Genomic DNA, 21703 nt, shown 5'->3' on the forward strand with positions numbered 1-21703 from the left:
ACCGAGTCATCCACTATGTGACGAAAATGTTACACCTGTTTAATCTTAATCTTTAATTTTGAGTTTAATCTCTGTATGTTTGAACTGTCTGGGCACAATAGATGGAGATGGAATTGACCTATCATTATACACACACGCCACATGAAAGCATTAAATATGATCCTGGCTGGATAATACTGTAGGTCGTACCAGGGTCACAAAGCGTGTGTGTGCTGTTGTTTTAATGGACATGTGTATGAATGCATGCGCACTGATGTTTTTGACAAAGTGTGTAAATCTGACTGTCTGTGTCTGAATACACTGTGCACACGTGGATGCTATGACATATTGGTGAAGTCTATAACTAAGTTTAGGCACTAATGCATTCATTTTTCTTTCTGTTTGACTGGGTCACCCCCCCTGTCACTCTGCACTTTAAACTCTGCCGCTTTGAAATGCCCTGCAGAAAACAAAGCTCCGTCCTGCGGCAGACAATAAAGCAGCTGGATTTCTGCACATGTGCCTTTGTGTTGGTCTGAGGCCTTGTCATAACTCCATCGGAGGGGCCTAGACTTTCATCACACACACACACACACACACACACACACACACACACACACACACACGTACATGGAAAAGTCAGTGGCTCAGGGAGACTGATGGCAGTGTTTGCACAAAAGAATATTTGATTTGGTTATAAATACCACGACATGAAAGAGGAGCCCAGCGGGGTAAAGGGCAGAGGGCACGGCAACCAGAGAAGTAAAATATCTTCGTCATCATCACCATCATACACGGTGCGTCTGAAAATCAGGTTAGCATTATTGAACTGTGACCAGTGCTTTATGTTTCCTCTTTTTCATTTGATTTAGTCTCATGAAGAGAATAGATTTTCTAACATCCCAACATCGTTTGAAATGACCAGTGTTGTTAAAAACTAAAGAATGTTGCAGAATGAAGCACATAAAGTGTAATCGAATCCACAGAAACTTTAAGATCAGTGGATTTAGGATTTTAAAAAAGGCTATTTATTATAATTACAACAGTTGTTTATACAATTCTAACAACCATGAAAGTTATAGAATATTCTGAAAAGTTATATAAAATGCTATAAAACTGTATTTTTATGGCGTATTTAAAGTCGTAAAGTGTGTTTTGCTTATTGTGACGTCACTTGGACGTTTGAGCTTCACAGGAATGAGTTTAACACTAGAACATTGTTTTCACATTAATCTGCTTTAAGAACAAAAAGTTGCTCTGCACTCACTTTAAATCTGAGTTTCACACGCGCGTGTACGACTTTAAGAAAGCAGGAAAGTGTGATGTGGATTTCTTTTTTTTAAAGATGACATTTTCAGCATTTTTTCCACTATTGGATGAATAGAGAGACTTGAAAGGGGGGGGGGAGAGGGAGGGGTGGCATGCAGCAAAGGGCCACAGATTCAAACCCAGGCCGCTGCAGTACACATACACTGACAGTGGACTTTACAGTCAGTAGAAGATGTCATTTAAAAAATATTTTCTTTTAGTTAATTAAACTCATTATAATATTATATAAAATTACAATAATAATAATCTTAATAATAGAGCTCTCTGCACATTAATTATAAACACATTATAAATCCAATAGGTCTATATTTAATAATAAAACAGATTTTTTTTTAAAGCAACAATTCCAGTAAAGTAAGATAAAAATAAAATAAAAAGAAAGTTTCTGTAAAGCCACTCAGCATGTACGTTAATTAGTATTTTCTATGCAGACATGTCAAACACAATAGTGAATTGAAAGTTTACCCGTGCATACTGTTGCAGACGTCCCTCCCCCTCCACTGTGTGAGTGGTTTAAAGTTTCACTTCTCGGACTCTGATTGGTCCGTGAAGTTTCTCTGAGGGTGAATAACTTCAGAGCTCTGTGCCCCCCAGACGCACAGCAGCCCGGAGAGTTGAGAGAGAGAGAGAGAGAGAGAGAGAGAGAGTAGAGAGGGTTTAGCAGTATTCTCTTATCTTACGCATCAGGGTAAGAGGATACCAAACTATGGAGCTTATCACAAATAGACTCAGATTTGTTTTATAGAGGAATTTCACTCGCAAGAGGTTTCAGCTTTGGACTTATCTTTCCCCCAACGTTTTTTTTTTTTTACTTTGCATCACCCACCGTCGAAAATGCCTGCTTTGGGGGTTTGGATTAACGCAATTTGGATTTTACTTTTTGCCAGTTTTGACGCAGCTTTTTCAAGCTATTCCGAAGACCAGTGCAGCTGGAGAGGAAGGCAAGTGTTTTAACATTTTACGTGCTCTTTTCGCACATTTTCGTTGAATGAAAACATAATTAGAGATGCTGCAGGTGTCCCGCTGGTTAAGGACAATATTTGTTTGCAATGCAACATGTTGAGACTTGCCATTAGGGCGCAGTGAAAATGTTTCTAGTGCTCTGCTGCGATTGCGCCTCCGGGCTGTCTGCAGGAGGCATGGGGGGTCCAGACAGACAGGAGACTGAAGGATTACCGCTGATACTTCGAGAAAAGAAACATGTGGTGCATGCAGTTGTTGAAAGGTTATTTTCATTATGTATGTATTGATATAAAACCTGCAGAGGACTTTGAGTTTTTATAGTTTTGCCCTTAAGATGCTATGACTGGCCCCTGCTACCACAGGCTGCCAGTAGGCGGCGCCTTCTCAGAGTCTTGATCTACTAAAGTTCTACTATATTTTTTAATTCTAATTTGGTTTAACTTGTCTATGTGCAGGGCTCACGTTTAAACCTGCTCAGTCCACCCCTGGAAAGTTTCAGGAACGTATCCACTGATGATGCTGATGTTAGGGACTCATGTGGCCCAAACTCTTGCCTGGAAAGATAATACAGAAACCTTTATCTAACCTTTTCTCCCTCTTTTTCCTTGTCACAGTGGTTTGTCCCAGCAGCAGGGCAGCGTGGAGCAGATTTCCCTCCACTGCTCTGAGGGCACACTGGACTGGCTCTATCCCAAAGGGGCCCTGCGCCTCACCCTGTCACCCCGCCTGCCCTCCGTGGCAGTGGGACCCGGTGGCAGCAGCTCGGGCCTCATCACGGCCTGCGTCAAGCCCTCTGAGCAGTTCCACGGAGCCCAGCTGTACCTGGAGAGAGATGGGGTCCTGGAGCTGCTGGTAGGGGACCGCCTGGAGTCCTCTCCCCCACCGAGGGTTCGCTGCTTCAGTCGCCTGCCTGGGGAGAGGGTGGCTCTCTTCCTGCAAGCTACACCTCATCAGGACATCAGCAGGAGGATCGCCTCCTTTCGCTATGAGCTGAGAGGAGACTGGACCGCTCGCCTGTCACTGGACTCCAACCCCATCAGCAGTGAAGGTGAGTCAGTGAGGCAGTAGTCGGCCATGTTGGTTTGAGTGTGGCTACTTGAGGAGATAATAAGGAGACACTGACATGTTTTTACTTTAATTTGTCATAGTTAATACATTAGTGAACAGGAAGCACAGAAACAGAACTTTTCCAGTTGTATCTCCTCAAAACAGAAACTTTGGGATCAATAAAGTGCATCTATCGATCTCAAATTCTCATTTTACTTCATTTCTTCCTTGAAACAATAATCTAAATTCTGCCTTTTTCGAAAGAAGTCATTTAAAAATGAAAAGAAAACCTTTAAAAACCCATAAAAAGTTATTTTTCTTCCACCCTGAAAGGTTTTAACCCACGAGTGACATTATACACCATAAAACACCCCCTGTAGATGATTCATAATTCAGACCAGGCCTCTGTGGGCTGCTTGGACTTTCCACAGCAGAGTGCAGAGAGGAGGAAGTGGCCAAACTTTCCCCAGAGGCGTGCTGGTTTGGAGTAGGAGAAGGGGAGCCGTGGAGTGGGGAGGAGGGGGACAAAAGCACAGTATGTGGGGCTTTCTCCAGAGTCCAGAGCACTTTGAATGGTGCCGCATGAGTATTCTGGGATTACTGCCGTCGCCTAGGCGACAGGGAGGCCTCTGCCCAGCTGAGATGCTCCCCTCTTTTGTTGAGCTGCCTCTCTGTGGGGAGACTTGTCTGTAGGAGTATACTCCCCCCTCCACACACACACACACACACACACACACAGATTAGGCTTGGAAGGGGGGTTTGCTGTGGACTAGAGAGGAAGGAATCTCATTTATCAAGAGGTTTTCACTAAGGAGGAGAATGTGTGGGGTGGGCAAAGGGGCCTCCAAAGAACCACAAGGAGAACTTTAAAAAATGCCAGGACTTTCCTTCTTCTTCTACCCACAGTTCAGTCAATGCACACAGACGGAGCTTTGCTGGTTTGAACTTTATTTTGGCCATCTGCCAATCCTGTTACCACTTTAAGTAAGGTGCACTATATATATATATATCTTTTTAATTAATTAATTATATATATATATATATATATATATATATATATATATATATATATATATATATATATATATATATATATATTCTTTTTATATATAGAAATATTTAGATATATTTTTAATTATATATATATTCTTTTTATATATATATAAATATTTATATATATTTTTAATTATATATATATTCTTTTTATATATATATATAAATATTTATATATATTTTTAATTATATATATATTCTTTTTATATATATATAAATATTTAGATATATTTTTAATTATATATATATATATATATTTTTTTTTCTCCCCAGTATTTTGTGGGAAGTGCTCCTTTTTATAAAATCTTTGATGTCCGCCCCCGCTCCCTCTCTTTTTGGCCCCTGTCTAGCAGGCTTTGATGAGGTGTGACTGTAGACACGCTGAAAGGCTTTAAGGGGGGAAGTTTCATCTGGCCATTAAATTGTCTGGGGTGGCAGAGCCTCGCACCTTAAAGCTCCACTGGTCCTCCTCTGCCAACTGTAAAAGTAGCAGCTGTCTGTTAGAACGCAGTGGTTGGTCTCTCCTTTGTTGCCCGTCTTTGCGGTGTTCTAGGTCCGGATTCACATTCCTGTGCATGTGATCAGGAAATGCAGTCTTTGATTTCCAGAGGCTCACTTTAAGTATTAGCATATAGGTGTTTTATAGCAGTTTAGAGTGTTATGTGAGGTCACCAACTGACTCTCTTTCCTCTCCTTGTTTTCTCTCCAGAGGCCTGCAGACCCTGCAACAACACTGAGATTCTCATGGCCGTTTGCACCAGTGACTTTGGTAAGTTACCTGACATAACAAGCTGCTAATATGAAGTGTAAAAACCCAGAAAACCAGGAATGAACTGTCATTGTCACTCAGAAATCCACCCCTCTAATTCAGACAAGATTAACAAATTAAACCAGACCACCAAAAAGTCCTGGCAGCAAAGCCGCTGAACATAATGATTTCTTGTCAGGATCTATAAATGTGTCAAGTCGGTTTAAAAAGGCCAAGAACCCCAGTGCCTCCAAATCCTCTCTTCTCAAAAGTGCAAAGGTTAAAGGTGAAACAGCAGCTCTCTGCAACCCCCAACACACACACACACACACGAACCCCTACTGGAGGCACTGTAGTGGACTAATCCTGACATCGCCCCCCTAGAGAAGGAGCAGTGGACTAATCTGCAGGCCTCTTATTGAGCTGTAATGGCACTAAAGAGAATTTCAGCTGGCAACAAAAGTTCGAAGGATTAGTGAGGAGGTTCGGTCCTTCGTAGTTAGTGAGCAACAGACAATCACCCTAATTGTTCAAATAGGACAACATAATGTGCAACATGAAAAACTATGCAGCGACGTTTAAATAAAACGCATAAATTAAAGTTCTGCATTGTAAAATAAAGCCTAGAAATGAACCTGAATGTCTTGTTTATCCTCAGTGGTGCGAGGCAACATCCGATCAGTGGTGGAAGACGATAACCTGCGAGCAGCGGTGATCAAGGTCAGCGCCACCCGGGTGTTCCGTCAGAAGTACGCCCTGTTCACCGGCAACAGTCGTTTGACCAGCCGGGGTGAGGTCAGGACTCTGCTGCAGTGTGGCGTCAAACCGGGACCCGGCAGTTTTCTCTTCACCGGTCGGGTCCACTTTGGGGAGGCCTGGTTGGGCTGCGCTCCCCGCTACAAGGACTTCCAGCGGGCTTACACTATAGCCAAAGCAGCCCAGCAGATACCGTGTGAGCTGCCTGTCGACTGAGTTAAAACCTCTGCAGCAGCTTGTCGAGTCGAGGCCACAATGAAAGCCAGGCCAACCTCAGCCCTGTTCCATGTTTTTGGAAGAAGCCATGGTGTGCAAGTGTTGGCCGATGCAGCCATGGCGCCACCAACGTCTTCCCAAAGGTCTCAGGAGTGAAATGGACTTTCCCCAACACCATTTCAGTGCAATATGCAGTCACCGGGTCAGAAAGAAGCCGGTGGAGTTGTGACATGAGGGACGTGGTTGAAAGCATTTGGCATTGGAATAGTTTTTACACACAGCGATGCCATTATGCAGGTTCAGAGAAGATCTATTGAAAAGCTTTCCATTCGGGATAAATTAAGTCAAGCCGTTAAATCAGGCCTATTGAGAGTCATTGCTTTTAAACTCAGGAAAATATATTAAAAGTTCTATAGAAAGCTTACTGCCAATTAGTTGGTATCCCAGTGAGAATACACTTTAGATACCCTTTTGTTCAGGAAATGTCTGGCCATGGGAAAGTGACGTTATGCTGGCTACCCCCTGTGCTGGGGTCGTCCTCAGTGTTACTATTATTAAGGAGATTATATAAAAATGTCCTCACAAAACAAAAAGATATATTTGCACTGATAAAGGAAAGGGAATGATCTGGAAAGTGATGCTGCAAGCACTGAAAACCAAATAAAAAGCAACTATATGTAGCATAGAAGTGGAGCAATGGAGAATTTAATATATGTACAGAGAATGTGAGCACATGTGACACACAGCTGAGGCTACCTGAGCATGTTTCACTTAAACTAGTGCTGAGAGCACTTTCATATTCTCGCCGACTCTGAGATTTTACTTATATACATATATACTTAGATACAGGCTTTTAAGAGAGGCCTGTGTTTCACTACATTTCAGGAGCAATTGAACTAATTGGACTACATTAGATATGTTGTTGAGTGGAATTGCAGCAGTGATGCCAAAGCAGTTATACGTTTTGCTGTTGTCAAAGTCATTCACTGCGCTCTGCTGATGTTGCCGCATATTATCCACATGTATATATTCAGCAATGTTCATAAAACTGATGACAACAGCCATTCATAACCGAAGTCCAGTGGTTATTATGTGATGTAAATGTGACGGTGTGGAGGAAATAGAATCGTCTAACCAGCTTTTTGGTGGGAAAAACAATTTATTACACTGGACGAGGCTCAAGAGAAACGCAAAGAAATATGCATTTAATGTAAAACAAATTCTATTAAATGTTTCATATCTATCGTGCACTATATCAACAAGGGGGGGTCATACCAAATCACCGCGGTGTAATGAAGCGGTATGTCTTAAAATGCGTACACTGCCATTTCTGCTGTTTTATTTTTGATGTGAATATATGTTAATAGCAATGTGAAATGTAAATATGTTAATAAGAAATTCTAGAAAACGACGGCATGAAAACAAGTCTGTGGAAAAAAACAACATTGTGTCATTATTGTGGATTATTTGTGTGTTTGTCTGTGTTATTAAAATATACTTTGAGAACACACTGAAGTATTTGTTGTCTTCTTGAAGCCTTTCTCACGTGTTCTCTTTGAACTCTTTCTTCGTGCTCAACAAACATTCTGCAGCCGGGACATTTGTCAGCTCTGAACCGCTCACGTAAAACATCAATACAGTTTAACCTACACACTATAGCATTTGGGTCCAAAGGTTTCTAGCGTGGTAAACCTTTCTCAGACATAAGTCACTTCAAGTACCCATGAATCAAATCCCTGAAAGCTCAGAACAAACGGCGTGCCCGAGAGAGCGAGAGAGCGAGAGGCCTAAAAGGCGAAGAGATTTAAGGAGTGTTCAGGACCCTGAGGGACGGGGAAGGAGGTAGAAAACAGCGTTTGGAATTCTGTTGTCCTCAGACTCCCATTTTCAGGATTCAGGAAGCAATAAATTGCCATTAAGAGAGCAGCGTGGCAGACTGGGCTGAGCTGAGGTGCCACACAGTCGCTCACTTTATCCTGACCACATGCACACGAGGACACGATCAAACCAAATCGCTTCTCTACTCCAGTGACGTGCTCCGTCAGCCTGCTGCAAAAGTTTCCTACCTCAACACAGACCGTATCTCTTAAACAGATGAGCAGCTAAAACCCATATGACTGAATCTGGATGATGAATTCACCACCTGTTTCACTCCTTGCAAAACATTCTGCTTTAACATGTACATGCACACACACCTCAATAAAATCTCAGATTTATTGCACCTAGTAAATCCGTTTAAAAAAGAGCAGCTGGGGAATTTACATGGTGTTACATGAGTTAAATGGGGAAAGAAATCACAAAAGCTCGACATGCCTTCCATGTCTGGCGAGCTATCTCCCATAGAAAACCTGACACTGGTTCGCCACCGCATCAGCAGTTCATGTGAGTGAACCTCCAGCCTCCCCAGCTATTTACTGCCTCAGTGCTCCTTTAAAACATCCCATAGCTGGGGGCCCCGAGCTGCTCAGCCCTGCAAACACACACACACACACACACACACACACACACACACACACACACCTCTGTCCCCTCCCCGCCAGCACATCTGATGTTACTGCTGTGGGGCTGATAAGCCAAAACAAAGAGCACTCAAATTATACTCCAACAACTAATACATCATGTCACATTTTGACAAAGCTCAATTTCCTGCATTGTTGTCCCTTCTTTGTGACCCCAGGTTGAACCCACAGTGTGGCCACAATGACCTGTGCAATTACTACTGTTTAAATGTACACACACATGTACAATGTTCTCTAAAATAAATGTGGGAAAAGACAAATAGCATTGAATAAAATACGTCTATAGAGACCCGGGAAAACGTTTTGTGTTTTTGTGTTTACGTCTAACTTCTCGCGTTCTTCCGTACTGACACTCGCTACAGCGCGTTCACACTGTCAAGTATGGCGAAATGCAGTGCACTTGAGTGTGGAACATGCAGCACTTGTCATCTTTAATAGTGGCCATCTTTGGCTACATAGCGGAAAGAGGAGGGACCACCAAACTTGTGAAAATGGCCGCCGAGGAAGTGGCAGTGCTCGCGGTTACTAGTGTAATACGATTAATAAAATTGTCATGTGATCAAACAAAGCTGGCAGATATTTTGCTGGGCGATTTCAGTCAAATGTTGGCATAATGCTCCGTCATTAAAAAGGACAAGAAGAAGAAGAAGAAGAAGAAGAAGAAGAAGAAGAAGAAGAAGAAGAAGAAGAAGAAGAAGAAGAAGAAGAAGAAGAAGCGGTCAAATGTTGCAATCGTCAATTCCGGTAAGTGCACAGCAGCTGTGTACTGACAGAAGTATCTAAATATGAGTATATTGCTCACCACTGATGATTACATACACTCCTTTGATGCTGATTGAATTTCATTTGTTTTGCAGAGTGCTGCAGAAACACAATACCCCCCCCCCCCCCCTCCCACTCCTGTCTTTATTCTGTCCTGTTGTTGAGGTGGGGTGGGGTACGGACACGGCAGGGCGGGAAGGACTCAGGAAAGGGGAATCCAAAGCGATGGGAGAGAGTGGTTGGGTGTGGACTTCCGTCGGCCCCTGGGGGAGTTTGGTGGAAGTGGCTGGAGACAAAGCTCCAGAGATGAGAGGACATACGGGGGCAAAGTGCTGCTGGACACTCCCTCATAGTCCAGCACAACAACACCCCACACAGTGCACAGGTCCCGTGTCTGTAGCAGAAACTCTCTGTGTTATCAGACCTGCAATCCTCTGATACTGACACACATCGAACGCTGCTGTTCCTGACAGATCTACATGCTTTCATTGCAATATTCTTAAAGCGTTCCTCAATATCGGATATACATTCTGGACTTTGGAAACAGCGGTCGATACAATCGCAACACAAGGTCCGCGTACATCTTCCCTTCACAGGAACATCAATGAATCGGCTTCAGAATCGGGTTAATACCATTAATATCCTCTGACCTTGTTAAAGTCATCTCTTAATTCAGTTTTATTACCGTCCTATAGCCCGCTCTCTCTCGTTGCACAGACGAGCTTTTCACACTGTGCGTCACCTGGATCTCTCTTTCCACGGCTTCATCATCATCTAATCTTTTCCACAGCTGCTGTTGTGGATCCAAAACAGTGGTTGCCACGTACTTGACGCTCAGCTTCTGTGTACACTGAACCAGTAAGAAGTTGGGAACCAACAGCTGTGGATTTCACCAGGCTTTACTTTCCACATACACAAACTATTTTGCCATACTGGTAACGTAGCCCACTGTCTGAGAGGTCTGTCCACCTCTTCCTGTGACTCAGTGGCTGTGCATCCTGTTGCCTCTCCATCAGCTCAGCACCAGCTGACAGTGACCACACTTTGGCATCCCAGATTCCCAGCTGACAATTTCTTGTTCCCATAACACCATCGCACAGCTGGGAGTGATGACTCCCGAATGGAAACTGTGGATGTTCTCGTCTTATTTTATCATCGGGTCAGGGAAATGCAAACTGCAGCCAAAAGGAGTGGCATGGCAGAACTCTTTCAGTGCAACAGGTTTTGCGAGGCACCGACTCATATTGGTCTTTCTGTAATGAGCAATTTGCAAAGACTGATGAGTAGCCTCTATTCACAGAGCCGGGTGAGGGCAGGGGAGAATAACGTCGTCAGCTTCAAAGTGGAGTGGGCAGTTTGGGTGGGTTGAGGGGTCAAGGCAGAATAGAGAACAAGTGCAGAGCGGTGCAAAAGCATGTTTATCTGGCTATGTTATCCCTCTGAAGTACTGAAAGGAGGAGAGCAAGGAGCGCCCTTTGTTCCTCAAGAGCCTGCAGATGGCTGTAATCCCTTCCAAAATGCGCACTGAAAATCAATCAAGACAGGGTGGACATGGTGTATGAGTGTGGAGGCGGGCGACACTTTCTCAGGGAGGGGGTCCCGCAAAGAAACACAAGTTGGGCCGAAACAAGCGTCTTTGGTGCTTTCCCGCCAAAAAAGAAAGTATTGTGAGGAAAGACAGAGGGAATGAATTGCGACCCCCCTCCAATGAAGGCCCGCTCGCTACCCTTCCGTTTGAGCTGAACACAGCTGCCATCTCCTCACCGTGTCCTGGGGCTGACATCGTCTGCAGGGGGGTACGACCACAAAAACCTCCAAGCACTGACATCATACTCGAATAAGGCCACTTAGAGACATTCACTGTGGCAGGATGGGGAGGGGGGGGGGGGGAAGAGAAGAGATGGATGGGTGGATAGATGGAAGCTGATGTTTAGCAGGTGTGTAGATTAGCATGTTAGCTGACATTTTGTCAATTAGCACTAAACTGAAAGTACAGCAGAGGCTGAGAGGAACTTCTTCAGGTATTTGGTGATAAATAAAAGTTTGGGATAAATATACATTTTGGACCGACCAACAGGGTTAAACCTTTAAATAGTCCCTCACACCTTCAGGATCATTTCCTACGTTTTGTTCAGAACTCTTTGCGACACAATGACTCTTGAATTCTGAGTCTTCCTCCCTCGCGCCGCTGACGTCAGCCTTCTGGATATTAAACCCGACACTCAGCGTCTACTCACAGAAAGCACACCTGTCTTTGGAAGTGCTCTCCAACGCTGCCAATTCACCACAAGGATTATGGTTTTCTGACAAAACCTGATGGTCTACACACAAAAGGGGAGAAACCTCCCTGGCAGATCAGTTCAGTTCTTCTCTCGCTACCTGCCACCGACCTCTGTAATCCTGCAATACTGCCTCCCCGTTTGCACACATTTTTGTTTTTGCCTGTTATCTTTCTCCTCAGAGAAGCTGTCTTCTTGGGTTACCTCCTCAGAGACATAGTGCACTGTGCCTATTGTTCAAATTGTTTATTAGGGAAACAGGTAGGCAGGAACGAAACTGCCACTCACAGTTGTTTTGTTATGTTACTAGTATCTCCTTGCAGTTTTTTCTCCTGAAAAACGCAGCTTCAGGGCAAGATTTGTCAACAGATACGCCTGGTGCAGAGTGCTGTGAAACATGTGAACACCTGATATTTACTAGCTCTATTAATTATGAAACTAATGCAGGTGTTCATTTATAAGTATTAAAGGAGAAATACTTCATTTGAAAAGGACATTATACGATCAACATGTATCTTAAGGATTGCACTTCTGTCCTGTTTTTCTCAAGCCTTCCACATAAATGAATGATTTCCTACATTTCCCAGAATTCCTTTGAACAATCACCAGAGAAAAGCATTGATGCTTCTAATCAAAGATAGTGAAATGAGTATATGTTATAGATACACAACAAGCAAACTAACTCATGAACAATGCTGTATGTCTTTAATACAAATCCTTTATGTCCAACATGTGTTGTAGCTGCATTAGCATTCTGGACTATTGAGGCAGCGGTTGATGGAAAAATTGCCTCAGTGACCGTCAACAAAACCTGTTATCTATTTTTGGTTTTAGCTTATTGTAACAATTTCAAACTACTTCAGAAGTGCACTGGAAATGTGGAATGATCTCATGTTGTCTACGTTTGTTGATCTGCCATTTATTATTGTAAATGTGATTTTGCACCCTATAAAAAACAACCCACTAATACTGTATTGGATATCCTCAGAAATGTTAAAACTAGCCAGATCGCACTCACGGTAAAGGGAAACTTGTACGTTACATACTTTCACATGGTGCGATGTGACCAAGCAATGCTAAGTGGCTACTCAGAGCATTTTTCAAATTGGATTGAGTGAAAAGAAACAGAGGAACTTGTGAAGCCATTTATGCGCCAGACGTGCTGACAGTCAGACGGCATGTTTATACTCCAGCAAAGTGCACTCACACATTGTGCACCAGCCCAGCCGCTGAGGCCTGTCTGACGTGTCAGAAGCTCCCGAGCCTTCCTCTCCGTTCGCTCCTCGCTCATTCCAGGGGAACATGTGCGCTGGAATTCTCCCCCAATTAAGACAGGGATTAGCCAGGTCCGCTGTGGGAACCGGCCGAGTGTGGGAAAACAGGGTCTGTCCCTCTCTCCTTCCCTCACCGACACTCAGCCTCATTCTCACTCGCTGTTGTTCGTGAAGCTGCCTCCCTCCCCTGTACTTCTCACCCTTACTGTAACTCTTCCTCCTCCCATTTCTCACCCTATATTCTGTCTTTCCTCAACTTTCTCATTTTATACCTTCTAAATTCTCTCTTTTCAGCTCACCCTGTTCAAGCCTAACTTCCAAAAATTCCATTTTCTATTGTTTGCCCTTTCATATTTTATAATTATGCACACTGACCTGCTTTTTTTTTTTTTTATTCTTCTTTTCATTCTTTTTTGCACTCTTTCTTAGCCACCCAGAATCTCCATAGCTTTCAGTCCTGATTCTTCAAGGTTTACTGAAGTGCACAGTTCTTCTGTGCTCCCCTCTCCTGCCCCTTCCCTCCTCCCTCTTAATGCCTCTCAGGCCTTCATACTGAAAGCTTGTCTGGGGGGGAAGCTGGGTACTCTTGCATGAATAGTCTGAGACTGTCAGACTGAAAGAGGGGGTCGAAAAGACAGCTCATCAGAAAAGAAAAAAGACAGGTGTCTCAGAAAACAGACAGTTATGTTGGCATTTCTGCATGAGTTCATTTATATCCAACATTTAAATTGTTTTTATAATCCTAACACTGTGCATATACAATCTGCAGAAGCCTACAAAACAATCAAAATTCATATCAGTATCATGGGAGAATTCAAGAAGCGACCCGTACAACTTGAATGAGCGACAACAAAACATCCATGGGAACATCCTGGTTGTAGTTCATGCTTTCTCTTCCATTGTGACATTTCTTTCTCATGTTCTTGCGATACGCTCACTATCACACCGTACTCCTCTCCCGCTGCCTCCACATTCCTCGTACTCATTGTCACCTTTTCTTCCCTGTTCCCACTCTGCCTCTACTTTCCTTGCGTTCCCATAAATCCTTTCCCTGTGCACTCCTCCACACAAGGCTTGTCCGTTCCAATTATGGCAGGGCCGTCCAGCCCCCCGGCTCACACACACTGCACACACAGGCCGCTCTCATTAAGCCTGTATCAATTAGGCATTAACCTCCTAAAACAAAGGGCCTCTTGACGAGCGGCCCATCGCAGGCCATGTGAGGTACTTCCTCTGCATCGCTCCACCCTGCTTCCCATCCCCAGAACGACACATTCAGCCAACCTCTTTCCCACTGTGCTGCTCACCAAACTAAAGAGTTGAGCATCAAACATTTACTCGCAGTGAGTAATGTTGTAGGTCAGAGTCTTCACATGAACCAGATAGTGTCCTGTGTGTCTTTGCTAAAAAACCATTCCATGATTTAACCTTCTGGCTTTTTGTGTTGGTGGTTTCATGCGGTTTTAACTTTCTCTTCATTGTGTCATCAGACAAACACAACACTGCATCGTGTCGGCGATAGTTTTCAATTCCCAAATGAGTAGCGTAAAAAATGTAAGATGAGATGGTTATCAGTGTTGGACATGAGCTCTTTATTACAGGCAGCTCCTGCACAATATTATATTGTAATGCAACAGTCCTGAAATAAATGACATTTTAGACCATTTAAACAATATCGGTTGACAAAATCATTATTTAAAGTCGATTTGTTTCCACATTTACGAGACCAATTGACTCTAATCTAATCATTATTATGATCAGATATTATAAATACATGTGGTCACAAATATTGTTCGCAGCCCAAGAAGTGAACTTTTCCAAAATGCCCCAAGTTGGGAAGAAAACGTGTCTCTTTGCTTTGGGGAGCAGCTGTGGTGCACCAGACTTCAACCTCTACTCTGTGCTTTTTGCAGTGTAACAATTTCTACTACTTTTCTTGCTTTGTGTTTACTCGGAGCACACTTCATTTGTACAAGTTTGCAGAGGCCGCTGCAGGCGCATCGTCTCTGTGTCTTTGTTGACGGAGCAGCAAAGACCAACCTGGTTTTGATTTTCCCACAGATCTGCCGGCGAGAGGAGTGGTCCCCAGCACCCAGCGCTTTGGCACAGTGACTATGTTGGCACGGGCCCAAACTGAGCACCCCCCACCCCTTTTCCCAGGGCCCTGGGAGTGTAATACATTACCAACAAAATCCCACTTCCCATTCCTCTCAAACTTTCACACCCCTGCTCCCTCCCTCCCACGGCTGGCATGCCCCCTGAAAAGAGGATTGGGGTGACATGCGTATGACTCCTTCCATCTCCTCCACTTTTCCCATCACTCCCCAAAGTATTTTAACCAAAGCGTTTATCTTTTTCAACATAAATCTTACTTTCAACCAAACCTTTCAACATTTAAAGTACTTTTACCAAAAAGGATTTCCCTATATGTTAACGTTATGTCAGTCACTCTGGCAGGAAACCCAGCTACCAAAACACACGAGGAAAAATGCAGACCCTTTCACTGTTAAAGGGGTTTAAAGGGAAGAGATGTCTATTCACACCAACGCCGAGGTTATAAATATGAACCCTCGTTCTGGGAAAAAGCCGGGCTTGTTTGCGCCATAGTTCTCAGCACGGCATTGAGTGAAAGTATTCACAGGCGTGTATGTGTCTGGGTAACATGTAATGGCATTATTCTCACCAGGGTGACCTCTCATTGTCACCACGCTTTCTTCTCCCGAGCTCGTGAAATTGACATAAGCTTTACAAACATTCCAGGCATTTCTTTCTCAAGGCCGGATTTCTTTGGGGGGGGGGGGGGGGAGGCTTTCATGGAGAAAAGCACGAGCATGAGCAGCACCACCTAGTGATGGTGTCAGCACACACCATACATGCTCTCTGGCCAAAACAAGATAAGTTAGATTTATAATTAGGAGATACATGTATTACTGGTTTCATTTAATTAAATGTTCAACATATACTTTTTCAGATTTAATATGTATGAGATTTGACTTAAAAAACTGTTGTAATCTTAAATGATATTGCAATATATGACGAGTCCAGATCTTCTTATTGTAGTGATGAACTACAGCGCTCGGCCGGCTGAGTGCCATGCAGTCTGCAGAGATGGGAGATCTCCTCTTTATACCTGCAGGTAGCGGTAAAGCTCAATGTGACGCTCGTCTCAAAGATTACATATCTTACACATGAAGTGACTTCCTGACCTGCCCAGGTGGTTGTCAATATAGTCCTGCAACTCTGACACCTGCGCCTCGGCAACTGTTGCCCTGGTGATGAGAAGGGTGCGCTCCTTCTCAAAGCCAACCTGTTTGAAGAAAGGAAACTGAACTGGTTATAAAATAGTTTTTTGTTTTTGAGAGGGATGCAATTCGACAATCCAAAGTTTAAGTCGGTGAGAGAGTTTTGTTTACCAGTGTAGAGTCTGGGATCTCGCTCAGCTGCTTCCTTATGTCCGACCAAGATTCCTCGCATGCCGATCTGATGAAGTTACATTTTTCATAACTTTTTATGACACAATGCACAGCTGACCACATGTGTCATTTGGCAAAAATACAAACTTGACACTCACTCCTGACGGCTTAAATTCTGAACTGGCACTTTGAGAACAACCACCTGCAACAGAAACGTCAGGGTGAAGGGTTACAACAAGGAGGTCATGTAAATGGATGTGGGACGTGTGTGGCACTAACGGAATCTGAGCTGCAACATCTTGAAAAATAGTTTTCCTGTCGTTTGAAGGTCAGGCTTTCGTTCATTCACACACTCATTTTTCCCCTTTCGAGACACATATCTGGACTATCTATATCTATATCTGTATCTATATCTGGATAATAAGTTCATTCGCTTTCTTGTTCGATGAAACGATCAGCGCCTCTCACTTGATTTTTTAATACATATGAAGCTAAAAGCAAAAGAATCCGTGACTAACACATTATATCTTGTTAGTTTAATCTGTACACAAACAGAACACTCAAACACTTTCCAAAAAAGGCAAAACTATTTCTTCACATCTACAATAAACATTAACTGCGGACAATGCTCCAACAGTCACCGTGACAACCGCCCAGTTAGGATTTAACAGTCCATCCATCAGTGCTGCGACATGAACTGCAGTCCTTCTCTGCCGCAGTAAAGCTTTTTGTTGTCGTAGGCCGCGAACTTTAAAGTCATTTCTCCAGCTCACCGCTCACAAAACAAACAGCGCTCGGCTTTATAGCGGAAGTACGGACACAAAGAAGAATCCCCACAGACCAAACGCAAGCATTCAGCAGACAAAACAAAAGCAGATCAACCCACTTCAAAGCAGGCCATTTTTCTTTTGCGCTACCTGATCCCGGGCCGCCTGCAGCTGACCCTCCAGCCTCGCTTTGTCCTGGCGAAGGTGCTGGAGCTCCTTCTCAGTTTCATCTCTGAGCTCAGTGGGCTCCAGGCTGAAGCAGGCTTCTGGGGGTCCGGGGTCAAGACCGCTGCCAGGGTGGGCCAAGATCTGCTCCCTCTGAATCCTAAAAGGTCACAATGTATAGATGTGGCCAGTTGCTCATTATGGATTAACTGGGAAATTGTCAGTCTATGATTAAATTTGAGTCCTTCTAATACTTACATACTTACAGGCAATGTAGTTCGCAAGTATTGCTGAAAATGAGTAGCCCAGTAATTCCCAACTCGGTGTTCGAGGAGAAGAAAAGAAGAAGAAGAAGAAGAAGAGAAGAAGAAGAAGAAGAAGGAGAAGAAGAAGGAGAAGAAGGAGAAAGAAGGAGAAGAAGGCGCGACCGAATAGAAGAAGAAGGAGCAGAATAAGAAAAGACCTCAGAATATTCCTCCTCGGACACTGTCTCCAGGATTCTACTCCTTGTATCCGTCTCACTTCCGTTCTACTCCTACGTCTCCTTCTCCTCCTTCATCCTCCTCCTCCTCCTCTCCCCTCCTTCTCCTCCTTGCTCTCCTCCTCCCCTTCTCCTCCTTCTCCTCCTCCTCCTACTCCTCCTCCCCTCCTCTCCTCTCTCCTCTCCTCTTCTCCTCCTCCTCCTCCTCCTCCTCCTCCTCCCCCTCCTTCTCCTCATCTCCTCCTTCTCCTCCTTCGCCTCCTCCTCCTCACCTCTCCTCCTCATCCTCCTCCTCCTCCTACTCCGATCAGATAAAAGAAGCCTCCAATTTGATTGAATCTCTGATCTTAGAGATAAGACTTTTCAAAGATTCAGGCCTGTAACAGGAAAATCCCTCAAAATGTCCACAACTCGTAGATATGCTACTTGTTACTATTGGACATGGTTTAGTATTTAGGGTTCATAAGCAAAGACAGGGTGGGATATGAACACTGAAAAGTCTCACCTGTATGCAATAAGGAGAGCATGATGGGTCTTGGTGATCTTCTGCAGTCTCTTCTTATAGGAGCGCGCAGCAGAGGCGAGCTGTTCCTCCCGGACTCTGTAGGATGAACGAACATCCTGGAGCATGCTGTCCACATGTGCCGTCATCTTAGAAGTCTCTGAAGGGTTTCTACCTTCTCCAAGTCCATCGATGTACTCCTAATGAAAGACATGCAGATGGGTGTTGTGTTGGACATTAATAACACTTTGTAAACATGCTTGTGTGCGCACTGCATCTCACAGCTAAGTCCTGTAAATAGCACACAAGCCTTGCGCGGTATTCCTCATTCAGCTCTTTGACTTGAAGCTGCAGCTTCGAGTTCTCTTCTTCCGCCTCCTTCACTTGGCTCTGAGAGCACATCAGGGTCTTGGGTAGAAATAAGACAAACATGATGTGACACCAAGTAAACGTTCATTCAGGAGGTTGTAAAACAGAGATAATATCTACAATCATGTTCTGTAAATCAGTAAGGGATTGCTCATGCTCACCGCACTCCGCTCAGATAGTTCCTGCTGGCGATTACGCATCGTTCTCTTGTTCTCCTGATGCTCTTTACCCATTGCCACCCTGATGGCCAAACGCAGGCTCAACAACAAGACAGTCCAACATCCACAGACAGCCACATCACAGGGGCAACGCAAAGAGACCACATCACACACGCAGCACATAAAGCCACAGCTTAGAACTCAAATCAAAGAGGGGACCACAGAGTAGATGCGTGTGGGAGGAACATACATCCGGAGATGGGATTGACTGTTTGATGACTGGAAATGGAAAGATAATGATGTTTCATCTCAATTAAACTCGTGCACGAGAAAAATGGCAATTCCTCACTCACACTTTCTCCTCCAGTTTCTTCTGCTGTTCCTCGTAGCCGTTCTTCATTTTCTCCAGCATGGAGTTGAACTCATCTTGGTTTCCATGTAGCTTTGTGGGAGAATATGAACATGTGGGGAAATAGGCAAAGGAAGTTGTTGGTTTACAAATGCAGTAAAACATGTGTTGGCAAGAATGAGATATACGGTACGGTCTGTTTTTTTACACAATACTTACAGCTTTTTCCATAATCTTTTGCTCCTTGTCCAAAGCTGCCAGATCCTCCAGCTGTTAACACAGTGATGTTTTACAAATGGAATACATATTTTAAATAACACAATGGCAAGTATAATATCTCAAATTGAAGAGTAATGAATTCACTGTCTCACCTTGACTCTGTTATGTGACATGCGGCTGATCAAGGCCCGCACTCTGTCCAGCTCACCGTGCAGGCCCTGGGTCGTAGTCTTCACACTCTGCTGCTGCTCCTCCAGCTGCCTACGGAGGACGTCCTGGGCCTGAGCCAGTGCTAGCAGCTCAGCCCTCAGCTCTTCACTCTGGGCCAGCTCTTCATTACGGGCCTCAGCCAGAGTTAGGTAGCTCTTCTTCAGTGTGGCGTTCTCCTCTGTCAGGCTCTTCTCTCCCACTTTCAGACGAGCCTCGGCAGACTGGAGTTGCCTGAATAAGTTGTTTCGCTCCATCTCAAGAGCCGTTGTTTCACCGACTTGATTCAATATCTAACAAGAGCAAATACAGTGCAGCACACACAGTCTTAGTGATCCACGATCACACTGTGTGCAGACATGTAGAGGAGATTCAACCCTAAAACCTTCACCTTGTTTTTCAGCTCAAACTTCTCTTCTTCAAACTGCTCCCTCATCTTGTTCGTCTGAATTTTCTGCTCCACAAACTCCTTAGATATCTGGGAGATACACAATCACAATTAATTCTATAATGAACAGACACATTGAACTTGTAGTTCATATATACTCAACATCAGTGGCGGGCCGTGCATTTCCCACCTAGGCCTTCAGTGATGTCCTACACAGTCCTACCTGAATTATTCCCCTTTATTACCATCATTATGACGCCATGGCTCTAGAAACTTTACATTTAGACAGAAACACAGTATAACCGGGCGTTGCATCACCCTAACAACAGAGTTATATTAATATTTCCGAAGCATTTATAATCAATAAATCCGCATTTCCCTATTTTTGTTCACCCTTTCGTTGTGGAGCTGTTTCCCTGCGCACTTGTTCGTTGAGCTGCAGATCCACTCCGGTGTCCCCAAAGGTTTTCAAAAGCACCGTTGCTTGTAAGTGCCCAGCCGTGCTTTGGTGTCTCGCTGCTGCCTTGGTTAGACAACTCAAGTTTCCAAACCCAGTGTGGCTCCAAACACCAAATCGATCAGTTGTAAATAGCAGGCATTCCCAGCAGTACAATGTGCAGTGCCTCTCGGAGGCTATGAGCCGGGGGTACCGCTCGTAGTGATTTGAAAGTGGCGGACAAACCCTGTTATAGTTTCGCTAGTGTCGGGGTTGGCCGTTCTCTTCTCACAATGTCTAGCTTTTCTTGAAAAGTTCCTTCAGCCATTGAGGGTTGGAAAAAAACAGCTTGTAGAAATCTAAATTAGCTCGTTCAAGTTCAGTTTGCTAGCTCTGCATAGCTCTGCCTCTCAATAGTGCGTATCCAATCAAAAGACGTGCACGTGCTGACGTTATCGTACACCTGCTAGCTGGCCCCGGTGTCCCCAACTCGACATCTGATTGGTTAACGCCACAGTTTTGTCTCCGTTCACTTTAAGCGACAGGCGCCCGCACTGTTGATTCTGAAGGCCTCAGGGCAGATCTCTTGGACCCTGGCAACACATCATGGCTGAAATATGATTGGATAAAAACTCTAACATAAAGGCCAGACCTCCAAATCTCGATCTGAGGCTGGAAGCAGCGCAACCAAGAGGAACGCTATGAAATGAAGAGAATAGACTATGGGGAATAATTTAATACATATTTGTGGAAAAAAAATATAAAAATGAAATGTATATTCTGATGATGTTTAGGCCAGCAGAGAAGGCCTTGCTGGCCCTGACCATGAACTACCTTGAGTTTGTCCTCTTCACTCTGGACCAGCCTGCAGGACAGATCTGTGTTGGAGCTGGCCAGGTAGCCCAGTCTGCTCTCCAGGTAGCCCACTTTGATGAAAATGCGTTCATTTTTTACACGCAGCTGCGACTAAAAGTAAGGTGAACAGAAACACGACAAGGTTACATGATCCACTTTAATGGTTTCCAGGCTGTCTTGTAGCTACACCTCAAGGAGAATTAACTACAGTATGCTAACCACCTTATAGTTTGTAGCCTGTGTTCATTTCCCCATTTAAGCTAAATTAATTTACCTCAGAAACCAACTACCTGGCCGAAATTGGCTTTTTTTTAACTAGTAAAATATCCCTTCGTTGAAGACTAATATGTTTTACTTACATTTTCTTCTGTCAAAGCTTGAAGTCGGTCCTGAAGTTCATTTGAAGGTCCCGTTTGTCCATCTTTATTCATCGCCAACGGCTGCTTAAATCAACGTCTGTATCCACCAA

At 44.1% G+C, this 21703-nt stretch overlaps 2 protein-coding genes across 2 annotated transcripts; one reads left to right on the forward strand and one right to left on the reverse strand.

Annotated features, from left to right (window-relative positions):
* The first annotated feature begins 1930 nt into the window (after positions 1 to 1930).
* metrn (meteorin, glial cell differentiation regulator) lies at positions 1931 to 7599 on the forward strand. The gene is made up of 4 exons (XM_029455534.1): positions 1931 to 2249; positions 2886 to 3319; positions 5081 to 5140; positions 5778 to 7599. The coding sequence occupies exons 1-4, from the start codon at positions 2143 to 2145 to the stop codon at positions 6089 to 6091; spliced, it is 915 nt and encodes a 304-aa protein (XP_029311394.1). The 5' UTR covers positions 1931 to 2142; the 3' UTR covers positions 6092 to 7599.
* Positions 7600 to 15976: 8377 nt separating this feature from the next.
* Positions 15977 to 21665, reverse strand: ccdc78 (coiled-coil domain containing 78). Its single transcript, XM_029456739.1, has 14 exons — positions 21594 to 21665; positions 21214 to 21345; positions 19947 to 20033; positions 19501 to 19848; positions 19349 to 19399; positions 19134 to 19222; positions 18784 to 18862; positions 18536 to 18661; positions 18257 to 18453; positions 17256 to 17430; positions 16497 to 16540; positions 16339 to 16429; positions 16132 to 16232; positions 15977 to 16055 (listed from the first exon to the last, which is right to left on the reverse strand). Exons 1-14 carry the CDS (start codon positions 21663 to 21665, stop codon positions 15977 to 15979), a joined length of 1671 nt encoding a protein of 556 aa, XP_029312599.1.
* Between the last annotated feature and the right edge of the window lie 38 nt (positions 21666 to 21703).

The sequence above is a fragment of the Cottoperca gobio genome, chromosome 19 (assembly GCF_900634415.1).
Source record: "Cottoperca gobio chromosome 19, fCotGob3.1, whole genome shotgun sequence".
Lineage (NCBI taxonomy): Eukaryota > Metazoa > Chordata > Actinopteri > Perciformes > Bovichtidae > Cottoperca > Cottoperca gobio.

Coding starts and splice junctions, on each gene's coding strand:
- metrn (XM_029455534.1), top strand. CDS start 2,143: ATGCCTGCTTTGGGGGTTTGGATTAACGCAATTTGGATTTTACTTTTT. Junction 2,250..2,885: donor CAGTGCAGCTGGAGAGGAAG/GCAAGTGTTTTA, acceptor TCCTTGTCACAG/TGGTTTGTCCCAGCAGCAGG. Junction 3,320..5,080: donor CAACCCCATCAGCAGTGAAG/GTGAGTCAGTGA, acceptor TTTTCTCTCCAG/AGGCCTGCAGACCCTGCAAC.
- ccdc78 (XM_029456739.1), bottom strand. CDS start 21,665: ATGAATAAAGATGGACAAACGGGACCTTCAAATGAACTTCAGGACCGA. Junction 20,034..21,213: donor GTGAAGAGGACAAACTCAAG/GTAGTTCATGGT, acceptor TGTATCTCCCAG/ATATCTAAGGAGTTTGTGGA. Junction 17,431..18,256: donor GCTCTCCTTATTGCATACAG/GTGAGACTTTTC, acceptor GTGACCTTTTAG/GATTCAGAGGGAGCAGATCT.